Source organism: Notechis scutatus, chromosome 8 (assembly GCF_049901735.1).
Source record: "Notechis scutatus isolate UNSWTSFEM ecotype Mainland chromosome 8, rNotScu1.2, whole genome shotgun sequence".
NCBI lineage: Eukaryota > Metazoa > Chordata > Lepidosauria > Squamata > Elapidae > Notechis > Notechis scutatus.
In genome coordinates, this window is record NC_142016.1 from 25,302,462 (window position 1) to 25,316,657 (window position 14,196).

The window sequence follows — 14,196 nt, forward strand, 5'->3', positions numbered from 1 at the left end:
AAGCTCTGGTGAACCGCCACATCTGAAAGGCCCCAAATAGGATGAAGCCAGTCTTAGAGTCCTCCTAGTAGTTAAGGTAACTAAAGCCACCACACAGGATACTCGGTGTCTAAAAATAGAGAAACCCCCCCCTCCTTCCAAGAGTGGATGGAAGTCATATAAAAGACATGTGGGGAGTGAGGGAAATGACATGGGCCAGGCTGAATTAGACAGATAGAGCTGAGGTGGCTGAGTGTGGGTGTGAACATGGAGTATGTGTGTGTCTGTGTGTGCAGGTGTGGGTGTGGGAGGCCACAATGAGGCATCAGAAGAGGCGGTTGGACATTCCGAGTCACCAGGTGCTCCCTCAGAGTGTGAAGAAAATCTGCCCCGAGACAGAGAAAGCCCGCCAAAACTGAGGTAAATGGATTCGACCAATCAAGGCCGCTGACATCACCTACGAGCTGTATAAATACCGCTTGTCAGGGGATGCTGTGTTTCCTTGTTTTGAGATACCTGCAAGGAAAGGTGGCAATTTTGCTTGTGTTGCTGAGTCCAACAAGCATCAAAAATGGGATGCAAAATTTGGTTCCCCTCAGCTTTGGAGGGAATTCTCGGGTCAAAGAGTCTCCAGGCCTCATTTTTGCAGCTTTGTTTTCAGGAGTTAAAGAACACATTTAACAATTAAATAAAATAGCCCAATGTGGCTTAGGCAGCCAGGTAAACATGGCTTGGGGAGTGAACGATATGACAGTGCCCATCTTGGCTTTTTATTTTGGTCGCTTATATGTCAACTGCAGTTCCCCCCCCAAAAAAGCCAAATGAATGTAAGCATTTAATCTTTATTAAAATCTTTATGTGGACTACACCAATCCAGCAGCAGGACACAGGGTCCCCTGGAAAGCCTCAAGAGAGAAAAATGGAAGGTCACTGCCAGCACTGCCCTCTTTCCCCCTTCTCCCATGCTTAGCATTGGATATAAGAAAGGACCACGTCTCCATCGATCTGGAGGGTGTTGATCTGTGAGAAGTTGTGGTAACGATGGGCGTAGTTGAAGAAAGGCTGGCCGTTGACATAAACCTTGAATCGGTGGTTGCCGCAGCGGATTGAGAGCTGGGAAGAGAAGAAAGATGTTAGTGTGGTTGAAACAGCACATCTGGATCAACTTCGGTCCTGGAGCCTGCATCAAAATCAGAAGACACTCACAATACCATAAGGAGTGGAGCTTTATTTATTGGTGGGGGGGTTTGCAACTGTTACCCTTTTTTCTCCTCTCCCCTAATGCATCAAGAGCAACGTGAAGACAATTTTCCAGGAGAGAAGTAAAAAAGGGATTCTGAATGGCATTTTGGAGAGGCAGTTCCACTCTTATCCACAATTACAGATTAACAGAGTTGGAAGGGACCTTGTAAGTCATCTAGTCTAGTCCAACCTCCCACCCAAGCAGACCCTACACCATTTCTGACAGATGGCAGTCCGGTCTCTTCTTGAAAGCCTCCAGTGATGAAACTTCCACAATTTCTGAAGGCAACTTCTGTTCCATGGGTGGATTGTCCTCACTGTTAGAAAATTTATCCTTATTTCTAGAATCTCTCCTTGTTCAGTTTCCGTCCATTATTCCTTGTCTGGCCTTCAGATGCTTTGGAAAATAGCTTGACCCCCTTCCTCTCTGTGGCAGCCCCTCAAATATTGGGAGACTGCTATCATTAGACTAGCCAGGCCCAGTTCCTGCAACCGTTCATGGTATGTTTTATCCTCCAGTCCCCTCATCATCTTGGTTGCTCTTCTCTGCACTCTTTCCAGAGTCTCAACATCTTTTTTGGTGACCAAAACCACACTATGTTGGGTGATTCATCCCAACATCCTTCCAGAGCAAGGGTCTTCAAACTTGGCAAGTTTAAGACTTGTAGACTTCAACTCCCAGAATTCCTGAGCTAACATGACTGGAGGAAAAATTCTGGGAGTTGAAGTCCACAAGTCTTAAAGCTGTCAAGTTTGAAGACCCCCGTTCCAAAGGTTCAGATTTCAATGCCTCATGACTGTGCTTGCTGGGAATTATGGGAGATGGAGCCTTACACCTCTGGAGGCATGACACTGGATCTTCTCTTCTCCAGTACCTGCCTGCTTGCCTTCTCACCGGTCTAGCTCTTTGCTGGAATCCAGAGATATCTCCGTGAGCCAGATAAAATAGGAACCAGCTGTGGCTGCCATGTTGACTTTTTTGAACCTCTGTGCTTGACTGGACCCCCCCTCTGTGCTGGAATCAAAGCCAACTGACCTCAAAGTACTGTCCAGGTTGGAAAGGGTTAAAGGGCAGCTCCCGTTCCTCAGGACCCCATTTGCCATTCAGAAAACTGTTGCGCACTACGGTTTGTTCTTGCCTGCGTGGATTGATGTGCAGGGCAATATCCTCTCCAGCCTTAAGATTGATGTGGAACCTTTGAAAGAGGGGAAAAAGCAAACATAAAGACTATTGAACAAAATGAAGGGAAATCTGATTATTCCCCTGTCTCCCTGCTGGAAGCTTCCATGGGTAAAGGAAAAAAACAGCTCTTGTTCATGATAAATATTATTTATTGGTAGACTGCTGCTGATTGTGTAAGTTCATGTAGCATTTTAGGCATTTATTCATTATATTTAACTCCTGCCTCATCCAAATCAGCTCTCAGTGGGCTATAAATGAAGCACACAAATGCGGGGAAAACCCCACATACTCAACAGCAGTCTAGCAGCGAACAGCATTCTTTTTATCAGGGCTACCCAAATTTGGGAACTTTAAGACTTGTGGATTTCAACTCCCAAAATTCTCCAGCCAGCTATGTCCACAAGTCTTAAAGTTTCCAAGTGTGGAGACCTCTGCTTTTGATGAACGACAGGCGGTCCCTGCTTAATGACAGTTCAAGTCCTAACCATTCTTTAAAAGGATCCTCAAACTCTTTATCTGGTCCATCTCTTCATGAAGTTTGGGATTCTCCATGTTGGGAACCCTGCCATAAGCTAGCCGACCTTGCTCCTCCTTGTGGCAATGAATTCCACAGATGATGTGTGAGCTTGTGCTTTTACTACTCTTAGCCTCCTTGCCCTCTGGGCTGTCCCCTGCAGATGTGCAGAGATGAAAAAAAAAATCAGAGAAAGGAGATGAACTGGGAAAGGTCTAACACGGGTGTTTTGTTGTGCCAAAGCCAGAATCCTGGTGTCTAACTTGCAGGAGGGAGCAAGTCGGTGCCAGGGACAGGCTGGCAGGGTGAGGCTGGTAGCCCTGATTGCAGAAAGGCAGTGATGCCCAATTGTGAGAGCAATTCCATTCCTCTGCCGGAATCCCCAAATGCACACTGAGAAAGGGAGCAGAGACCTGTTGAAGTTCATTGGAATAGAGCCGCGTACTATGAAGGTCCTCTTGGCTCCCAGACCTCCAGAAATGTTGCCTGTGTAGGGCACCGGCTGAAATAAGACACAAATCCAGGTTACACTCAACGCCCGTTCCCTACACCAACCGACTGTGTGGCCCTGCTGAGGTAGCTGCAATCCAGTCGATCTTGGGTTGTCAAGCAAGGGCTCCATCTTATGGCGCAGAAGACAGCTTGCAGGAGCTTATCTTGGATGGATTTTTCCTGCCTTCCTCAGTGGTTTCAAGCATATCTGCCTTCAAACCAGACAAGTAATATTTGGCCTCAAAAGACAGATACGTTCAAATGGTTTATTTGCACAGCAGGATGAGGTCAAAATAATCAAGATGGCAGCCATCAAAGCCCAACCTGTTGGGCAACAATACTTACAGCAACCTGAACAGCCTTATTGGGCATAGCTTAGTGTAGTACGATAACTTTGAAATTAGATAAGTGTATGTACAAATATAAAGGAACTAATTAAGCTTAATTGCACACTTGCTTTTTGTCCAAATAACACAAAAACTCTAGAAAACTCATATTTCCAGTGGCTTGAACTCAATTTTATGACAGTTCCAAGCCAAAGAGCAGGAAATACAAGCCTCCTTCAATTCCACCTGAACATAGGTAATCCTCAATTTATGACCACAGGTGGGCCCAAAATGTACGTTGCTAAGCAAGACATTTGTAAAGAGACTTTTGCCCCATCCTATAACCTTTCTTGCCACGGTTGTTAAAGGAATCATTGCAGTTGTTAAGTTAGTATAACACACAATGGTTAAGTGAATCTCGCATCCCCATTGACTTTGCTTGTCAGAAGGTTGAAAAACTTGGTCACATGACCCTGGGACACTGCAACCATCACAACTATGAGTCAACTGCCGAGGGTCTGAATTTTGATCATGTGACCATAGGGATGCTACAATGGTTGTGTGATGACCCGGGGCGTGGCACAAAGGCAACACAGTCAGATAATCAGCAGGAGTCCCTTTATTAGCTCCAACTTTGCCCCCCGATGTTCAGGTTACCTTCTGGCTGGAGAAAATCTCTCCCAGGAACAGCCTTTGGCTGCAGGGAAACAAGTCCAAAACGTGGTCAACAAAAACTGTAACTATAAGTCCAATTAAGGCAAAGGAGGTAATTAGTCCAGCAGGGCAGGAGAAGGAATTCCAGACATGAAGGCACAGCAATAGCTCAACATGGTTGGGAGGATGCCAGGAACACAGATAAGCAAAGTCAACACAAGATAAACTCACATTTGCTCTCAGCAGCTACTGCACTCAGCATGCATCTCTTTTAAACTCTTCCCAGGTGTGGCTAATGAAGGGAATCAGGGCCCTTTCCTCCCCTGTAAGCCACGCAACTCACGTTGCTGTCTTCTCCATTCCTCCCTGCATGCCTGAAGAGGAGATGGGCCTGGGTCTTCCTCTGAACTCCCTCTCCCTTGCTCTACCTCTCTCTCCCCTGCTCTTCCCAGCCGGACTTTGCCCTTCCCCAGTTTCCTCCACAGCCAACAGAGCCACGCTCCCGCTCCCTGTCAGCTGTTCGTCTTCCTTCTCAGATTCAGTCTCCAACAGGGGCATGACAGGTGATAAGTGTGAAAAATGGTCATAGGTCCCCTTTTTCAGTGCCGTTGAACTTCGAATGGTCACTAAATGAACTGTTGTAAGTCAAGGACTACCTGTACACACACACATGCACACACAAACTCCCCACCTCCTGGTGTATGTCACATCCTGCAAATTCAGGAGGAATAGGCTGGGTTAGAAAGTCTTTTGGTACCTACTGGATGGTAGACTGCAGGGGACTGCATCATCTGGAGGGAGAAAAATCCAAAGAGACTTTTGTTAACTCCATGTTATTTCTCCTAAAATCCCTAGCCCTGAATTTCCTTGTGCACTGCCCCCCTTTCCCCTCTTCTGAGTACTTACAGGAAGACATTGTGGTGGCCCATATCCAGGGTTTGGCATCATATCCTAAAAGGTAGGAAGACAACCATGTTTGAGTTTGTGTGGCATATTCACCCAAGGTCAGTTGAAGCCTTCATGGCTGCCTTTGTACCATTTGTGCAACTCGGTTACTTTTAACTTGCATGGGTTCTGGAGAGATGCGTGGGCATCTTCTAAGCCCTTGGAGATGAGACCACGCAACATAAAGTTGCCAAGTTTCAGAAATTCTGTTTTATGGACCTCTGCAAGGGAGAAGCACAGGACTTTGGCCTGGGAGAAATTCGCTCCTTCTTCAGCTTGCTGATCGCAATATCACCCTTGGATAGTTATTTTTGCAAGCATGCATTTGTTGTGGTTAGCCAGCAGCAGGTGCAGATGGCTGAGGAGAGCGAGGACTCAGATGAGGGGCCAGGACCATCAGGGAGTGGACTGCTGCCTTCAAAGATTGTGGGGGCTGGCAGCAGTGATGAGGTTCCCGAGGAGCCTGTGCCAAGTGCACGTATGCGCAGGATTGCTCATAGGAAAGAGCAGTTACAACAGCACGGGTGACTCTGGAGTAAGGCTGCAAGGTAATGACCCCTCCTTCAAGGAGATAAAAGCCAGCTGTGAAACAAACGTACTTTGCAGAAAGCAAAGACGTTTTGAAACTCCAGCCTCGTGGACATTCCAGTATCCTGAGTTTGTATTTGAAGATTCTTGTATTGCAAATTATTTCTTGTCTGTTATCTTTTGGCAAGTCTCTCACAGTTTGGCAAGGCTTGTGCTTATCACAGCTAATTATTTTGTAAAAGCATTACAAGGTTTCTGTTCCTTTTGGATTGTGTTTGATTTGTCAGAAAAGGGCGTAAGTCAGAACAGCGTTGATGTAAGCCATGTCAATTGAGGACCCAGAGGGACAGCCATTCTTAGGAGTCAAGAAGAGTGGTCGGAGAAAGAGAATCTGGGATTGAACCAACCCAGAATCTATTCTCAAAGAGAGATCAAGGATCTGAAGGTGCCAACTTGTCCATAGCAAACCCCTTACCCCAGGGGTCCCCAAACTTGGCACCTTGAAGACTTGTGGACTTCAACTTCCAGAATTCTCCAGCCAGCTGGCTGGAGAATTCTGGGAGTTGAAGTCCACAAGTCTTAAAGTTGCCAAGTTTGGAGACCTCTCTGCCTTACCACGTTCCCCATCGTTGGTCTTCCCATCACGGTCAGAGATTGTAATTCCAGGTCTCCATCAGCACTCACGACCTGCACGCTCTGTGGGGGCATTCTGTGCCCATAGCTACAGAAGAAGTTTCTGTTCACCAGGATCTGTCAGAGAGCAAAGCCAAAGGGATCAATGCTCAGTTGGGATCACCCATTTTCGTTGCAGAAAAAAACCTGTTTATTCTTGCCAGGAACACATCCCCACTCCAAAGCTGAGCAGGGTTGGCCACAGAGGGGATTAAAAAGGATCAGAATGTGGACATGTAAAAAGGGGCAGCTCTTTATTTCACCGATAATCTTTTCTCCCCCCTAGACCAAAATGTTTTCCTTCAGCTAAGGTTGTCCTCATTAGTCACGGTTTGCAGTTATGACAGTGACGAAGTAGTAACTTTGCCACCAATCCTGTAGTTACAACCATCACCTACAGGTCTATAAAGCGTAAGAAAAGCTGAGTTCTGATCTCAAACAGTCTGTCAACTCATAAAATATTTCTATGGTCTTTTTAGAGATGCCAACAGAAAGGGAGCGGGGAGCAGTGCGGCAGCCTGCGAAACTGAAAATGCATTCCATAAATGTTTTCAAAGATAGTAACTTGGTGACCAAAGTTTCTGCTGCGCAAAATTCTAACTGGAGAGCATGATTGATGACTCTGGACTATGGATGTGTCCCATTGGAGAATATGAATTATGATACATCCAGGGCGTGGGGGGAAACCAGGGTCAAGGGTGACAGTGAATGATGTGCCTCAGAGTCAGCTATATCCAGGCAGTGCCAGCATGTTAACTCCCAATAAATCCTTTGTAAGTTTTAGAAGTTTGACTCGAGACTCATGATTTAAATGGAGGGAACTGCCAGAATCCTGACAGCTAGCCGTCTCTGAGACACAGTCACATTTTCACTTAGAAACCATTTCACTTAATGACTAAGTTTTCTGGCTCCAGTTGTCATTGAATGGTGACTACCTCAACATCCCTTAAACCCTACCTGGAACTGATGAAGTTGGGAAAGTGGGTATTCCATACATTTGTGGTTCATTCCAGACAAAGGGTGAATTCTGGTAAGGTGGGGAAGAAAGAGGCGCCAGCAGTCCCAAAAGAGCCTCTGCCAGGTGTACCAACCTGATATCCGACGTCGTTGACAATGAAGATGATCTCAAAATGTTCATGCTTCCGGAAGGGCATCTCGTGAATCTCTTCGTTTCCCCACCTGCCGGACTGAAACGTGTTAAGTACAGTTTTGTCCTTCCCATCAAAGCGAGGGTTGAAGTGGAAGGGAATGTCACCCCCTTCATGCTGGCCACAGGCAAAATTCACTCGGAATCTGGAAAAGAGTGAGGAAAAAAGAATAGGAAGATTAAATGGGAGGTGCAAGAACCTCCCCCTTTCTCCTTTGCCATGAAGCTAGAATCCATAGAAAGCCAGTTTTTTGCCTGAAGAGAAGAATCAAGTTCCTAGTCCTCAGGGCTTGGGAACTCCCCTAGGAGTGGAAAAACCAGAAAGCAGAACTATCTGTGAAGAATTAGAAAAGGCTTTTTAAGGTCAGAGTGAAAACTTTACCCAAGACCCGGAATCACATGAGCAGAAAATGTCCATTTCTTTATGTACAAATATACAAAGTTTTGGGATAATCTTGGTAATTTGGGTGATATAAAGCACCCATAACAAAATAATATTTTGAATAGAATAGAATAGAATAGAAGAAGAATAGAATATAGAATGAATAAATAGAATAGAATAATAGAAAGATAGAATAGAGAATAGAACAGAACAGAATAGAACAGGAAAGAACAGAATAGAATAGAATAGAATAGAATAGAATAGAATAGAATAGAATAGAATAGAATAGAATAGAATAGAATAGAATAGATTTATTGGCCAAGTGTGATTGGACACACAAGGAATTTGTCTTGGTGCAAATGCTCTCAGTGGACATAAAAGAAAAGATACATTCCTCAAGTTGAGAATCATAAGGTAGAACACTTAATAATAGTCATAGGGTACAATAAGCAATCAAATAATACTTATTATACATTTTTAACAAATATTTTGAGTAAGATAACTTCTTGCCCTTCCCGTGGGACCCTGAAACCCATTACCTCTTGGTGTGTTTGGGCACCGTGCCTTGCACATAGACAGACATCCCTGGATGGAGCCCACCAGGGACAGGTTGATGGTAAGGGAGAGTCTGGAAGACAGAAAACAATGAGCCAATCCAACGACTTGACTGCAAAACACAACTGTGATTTTTGAACCAGGCAACCACATAACCTGTGTGTTGTGTATCAGCCGAGTCAAACCAAGACCTCCTGGATGGGCCTCTGCTAAGGATTAATCCCCCCAACATGGCAGCGGAAGGAAGGTGTGGAGGAAGCACCAGATCTGTAGCCAGGGACCGGTTCTGCTTTAGCTCTTAGATCAGTGGATTGAGCCAGACTGGCTGGATGCCAGCCTCTTATCAGATCTCTCCATGCACTGGAGGAGCCTCTAAGGAAAGGAGAAACTTTGCAAGTGCCAACTGGGTTAGGCTGGTGAAAACAAGAAAGAATTGGCCTTTTCCTCTGCATTTCTGGAGCTTTTATAGGAGAAACGTGTTTTATCTGCTAGTGGGTGAGATGCTACTGGGTGGGAGGAATTGTATTGAAAAGGGGGAGGAGAATTGAACCCCAAACAAGTTTTAGGACGTTTGGCCAATTTATTTTGAGAAATAATGGACAAACACTTTCGTTTCTTCTGACAGAAGAGAATCTCTGGATTCAATTGTGGAGTTCTTGGTGGTGTCTTGAGTTTAGGAGATTGCTTGGCGACATCCGCTTGCAACTTTCAGACCAGCAAGACGGTGTCACTATAAAAGGGAGTATTAAGCTGTGGGAGTTTGGTTTCCTGGTCTGGTCTACGTTGAAGGGTTGACCTCCATCTTGCAAGTTTGAATGCTTTCCCCTCTCCTTCCCTTAATCTACTAGAGAAGGAGGAAAGGTCTTTTCTCCCATTGCATTTCTGCCCCCAAACTCATATTTCTTTTATCCCATGGTCTCTTTATTTTTCCAAGATAAACTTGAAAAAATGCAGAAAAGTGAGAAAAAGACAACAATATTAAAAAAATGAACAGTAGAAAGTCAAAAAAAAAGGAAAAAGGTGATTAAATAAGGGATTTCTGATCTTCTACAGCAGTTACAAATCAACGTATTATCCCAAGAGAACAAAATATATGTAGCTTCCGGTTCAACTCAAGTCCGTGGCTCTCTCCCAGCTGGAAGGAAACCACCAAGTACAGAAGCCACCAAATACTCCACAAATTTATTCTCTCTCCTCCTTTAATATTAGAATAGGATAGGATAGGATAGGATAGGATAGGATAGGATAGGATATTGGAATGAAAGAGTAGAATAGAATAGAATAGAAAGAATAGAATAGAATAGAATAGAATAGAATAGAATGCAGAAAATGAACAGAATAGAATAGAATAGAATAGAATAGAATAGAATAGAATAGAATAGAATAGAATGCAGAAAATGGAATAGAATAGAACAGAGAATAGAATAGAAGAATAGAATAGAATAGAATAGAATAGAATAGAATAGAATAGAATAGAATAGAATAGAATAGAATAGAATAGAATGCAGAAAATGGAATAGAATAGAATAGAATAGAATAGAATGCAGAAAATGGAATAGAATAGAATAGAATAGAATAGAATAGAATAGAATAGAATAGAATAGAATAGAATAGAATAGAATGCAGAAAATGAACAGAATAGAATAGAATAGAATAGAATAGAATAGAATAGAATAGAATAGAATAGAATAGAATGCAGAAAATGAACAGAACAGAATAGAATAGAATAGAATAGAATAGAATAGAAGCAGGAGCTGGAAGGGACCTTGGAGGTCTTCTAGTTTAGGAGGACCTAAACCACCTCAGACAAGTGACTGTCCAGTCTCTTCTTAAAAACCTCCAGTGATGGAACACCCACAGCTTCTGGTGGCAAGCTGTTCCACTGGTTAATTGTCCTCACTGTTAGGTTTTTCCTTAATTCCAGGTTGCTTCTCTCCTTGATGGGTTTTCATCCATTTCCTTCCTTCCCTCCCTCCCTCCCTCCCTCCCTCCCTCCCTTCCTTCCTTCCTTCCTTCCTTCCTTCCTTCCTTCCTTCCTTCCTTCCTTCCTTCCTTCCTTCTTCCTTCCTTCCTGACTCATAGAATCCTAAGCAAGCAAGAGATCCTATACCAATTCAGATATTGGCCAAGTGTGATTGGACACACAAGGAATTTGTCTTTGGAGCATAAGCTCTCAGTGTACATAAAGAAAAATTCATCAAGAATCGTAAGATACAACACTCAGTGACAGTCATAGGTTACACGAGAATATGCCACCTTCAAGCCATTTTTCATCCAGACATCCCTTTCGCCCCTTTTTCAGCAAAAAGTCCAAAACGGAGGTCCAATCTTTTACAAAAGGAACTTACCGTTTTATCCCCGATTCAAACAGGTTGGTTCCGCCATCTTTATTATCCATCACTCCAATTTTCAGTATTTCTCCATCCGGGTGTGTAATAATTTTGTTGCAAAGATATAGTGAGGTTAAAACCAGGTGGGAGAGACACTTACCGGGTTATAAGCGGGCATGTAGCCAGGTGCTGGGAAGTAAGTCATGCTGATCCTGTTTCAAGCTGCTGGTCCAGATCAATGCCCAAGTGAGAGAAGCGAAGCAACCTTCTCTTATTGCTTTTATAAAAGAAGGAAGAAAGGGTGGAGCACGGAGAAGGCGGCACCAGCCCACCTGTTATCAGCGTTCCAAGTAGCCAACTCCAAACCAATAAACTCCAAGACAAGCATTACCTCCAAGTTCCATTTTATTAGAGTTCTCCTATGGGCACACCTGGGAAAACCCGAATTCCCTTCCCCCAAAAGACAATCAAAGATCCATCCCCTGCACCCAGGGGTGGTTCTGCTGGGGGTTCGCAGGGGTTCGGGAGAGACCCTCGCTAAGATTCGGTGCGGTTCGGAGGACTGCAAATCCCACTCCTGGCTGGCTTCCCCCACCTCACCCCCCTCCCCTCCCAGTAGTCCCCACCCGGCCCATTTTGGATGCAGGTAAGTGCAAGGCACACGCAGAGGATCAGGGAGGGCGAAAAACGGGCCTCCTGGGAGTTCGGGAAGGCTGAAAATGGGCCCATTTCCAGCTTCCAGAGAGCCTCCGGAGCCCAGAGACGCCATTTTCGCCCTCCCGGAGGATCGACAAAAGCCTCCGAGCCCAGTTTTCCCGCCAACTCTGAGGCAACCAAGGGCTTTTTATTTAGGCTCCGACAACATTCACATCACTTGCATTTCTTCCTGAAAGTCTATGGAGATTCTCCGTCCTCCAGATCATGGCTGTCCCAAAAGTGCTTTTTCAAGAGGCAATTGGACTTTTTTTTTTTCTTTTGAAGGGACACAGGGCAGAAAACACCCTGCAGCCAAGAAGGCTCCACACCCCTTTGCATTGTTCAGGTGACCCTGAGGACACAGATAAACCTCCAAGTGGCCTCAACGACCCTCTAAAAAGGATGCAAATGACCAGCTCTATCTGCAAGGAATACAAATCCTTCCGTTCCCCACCATCCAGTCAGAGCTGAAGAAGCTTCCTGGATGAAAAGCGAAATGTCTTCAAAAAGAAAAGAATAAAAAAAAAAAAACTCCAGTTGCCTCCTGAAAAACAGCACCTTTGGGACAACCATGACTGAGAATCTCTGCACACCTTTGGGACATTTCTTCTTGAACCTGACCAGGAAACAGCCATTTATTGGGGAGGCACCGAAAGGGAAGACGTGCCCTGCAAACATTTGAGCCCTGCCCAGTTGATGCCCCATAAAAACTCTTAACTAGGGCATCGGTTAGGGTTAACAGGTGGCTGGTGCAGTCTGCAGAGGCCGAGCTGAAGGCAGGGAGCGGTGCTGGAGGAAGTGGTCAACGAATAACTTTTATTTAGGGTTTCGTAGAGTGGGAGGGAGGGTATGCCTGACTAAACAAGTTAACAGTTTTATGGAAGGTAACTTGGGCTGGGCAGCTCGGTGAACTGGGAGAGAGGGCAGGATGGGGCTGGGGCAGAGAAGATATATATTCTATATATATTCTATATTCTATTTTTTTTTAAATTATATTACAAAAAGATGCCAGGGAGTCTGCAACTTACACCCTGCCAGTTAGACTGGCCCATCTCTATGGCCAGATGACAGAAGAAGGATGGGGCAAGATGGGACAGAATACAGCAAGCAGTGGCCTCTGTCCACACCCAGCTACAAAGCACTTAATTTCTCAAATAGAGATTTCTCTTCAAATTGAACAACGGAATCGTCAAAACTCTTGCCGGCTTTTACTCTGTTCTCACAATCACAAATTGTGCCCCTCCATTAGGTCTGGACTCCATTCCTAAAGTTTGCTCCAAACCCCCAAACTCTGTATTTTCCTCCTGGTTGCTAGCCCTGCCTTAGTAAAGCAACAGCAGCAGATAAATGACGCTCAATTAGAATGGCTTTAGTTGTAGGAGGAAATACGCATTAGCCTACGGCAGGGGTCAGCCACCTGCGGCTCTGGAGCTGCATGTGGCTCTTTCATCCCTCTGCTGCGACTGGTCGGCTCCACAATTGATAGGGCTTTTGGTTAGGGCAGGTAGAGGAGAAAGGACGCTGCGCTGTGAGGAGACTCTATGGTGGGGGTACCACCATAGAGTCTGGTTGGCTCCAGAATTGATTGTGTGTGTGTGTGAGGGGGGCGGCTTCTGGTTAGGATCTTTGTGGCTCTTTTGAGTGTTTAAGGTTGCCAACCCCTGGCCTATGGCAATAAAGAAATAAAATAGCCCCCCAAAATATGCTAGTTGGAAAAGGTACTCTCGGTCTCCTGATTTTGGAAAATCAAACTCCACAAAAACTCTTTGCTTATAAATAAAATGTGCTCATCAGAAAACATGCTCCCACTTTCCTCTGGAGTTTTGTTTTTGTTTTTATTCTCTGCAGTGACATAGAAAAGTGTTTCCCTTTACTTTTCTCCTTTAATAGATAATCAGAGTTGGAAGGGACCTTGTAGGTCATCCAGTCCAACCCCCCACCCAAGCGGGAGACCCTACACCATTTCTGACATATGGGAGTCCAATCTCTTCTTGAAAGTCTCAAGTGATGATGCTCCCACAACTTCCGAAGGCAACTTCTGTTCCATGGGTTGATTACTTTTGTTGTCAGACAGTTTCTCCTTATTTCCAGGTTGAATCTCTCCTTGTTCTGTTTCCATCCATTGTTCCTTGTCTGGCCTTCAGGGGCTTTTGAAAATAGCTTGACCCCCTTCCTCCTCTCTGGGGCAGCCCCTCAAATATTGGAAGGCTACTATCCTATCTCCCCTGGTCCTTCTCTTCCCTAGACTAGCCAGGCCCAGTTCCTGCAACCATTCATCATAGGTTTTAGCCTCCAGTCCCCTCATCATCCTGGTTGCTCTTCTCTGTACTTTTTCTAGACCCTCAACATTTTTTTATAATGTGGTGAACAAAACTGCAGTACTCTAGGTGTGGTCTTACTAAGGCTTTATAGTGTGGTATTAGTACCTCACTTTCCGGCTGACCTTCCATCACTTTGCAAATTCATAACCAAATGCTTAAAAGGCAAAAAAAAAAAAAAAAAAGCATGGGGTTTGGCTTTTGGGGGGAGTGGGGGAAACGGCAGCCGATGT

General features: G+C 44.9%; 1 protein-coding gene across 2 annotated transcripts; it reads right to left on the bottom strand.

Annotated features, from left to right (window-relative positions):
* Positions 1–810: 810 nt before the first annotated feature.
* Positions 811–11,528, bottom strand: LOC113425819 (galectin-4-like). Of its 2 annotated transcripts, XM_026688095.2 has the most exons (9): positions 11,110–11,528; positions 8,604–8,692; positions 7,627–7,828; positions 6,479–6,613; positions 5,297–5,341; positions 5,152–5,181; positions 3,332–3,420; positions 2,258–2,417; positions 811–1,092 (listed from the first exon to the last, which is right to left on the bottom strand). In XM_026688095.2, exons 1-9 carry the CDS (start codon positions 11,152–11,154, stop codon positions 946–948), a joined length of 942 nt encoding a protein of 313 aa, XP_026543880.1. In that variant the 5' UTR covers positions 11,155–11,528; the 3' UTR covers positions 811–945. The 2 variants fall into 2 exon arrangements, with proteins under 2 accessions (XP_026543880.1, XP_087827368.1); XM_087971242.1 differs by lacking the exon at positions 11,110–11,528 and having other exon boundaries at positions 8,604–9,116.
* Between the last annotated feature and the right edge of the window lie 2,668 nt (positions 11,529–14,196).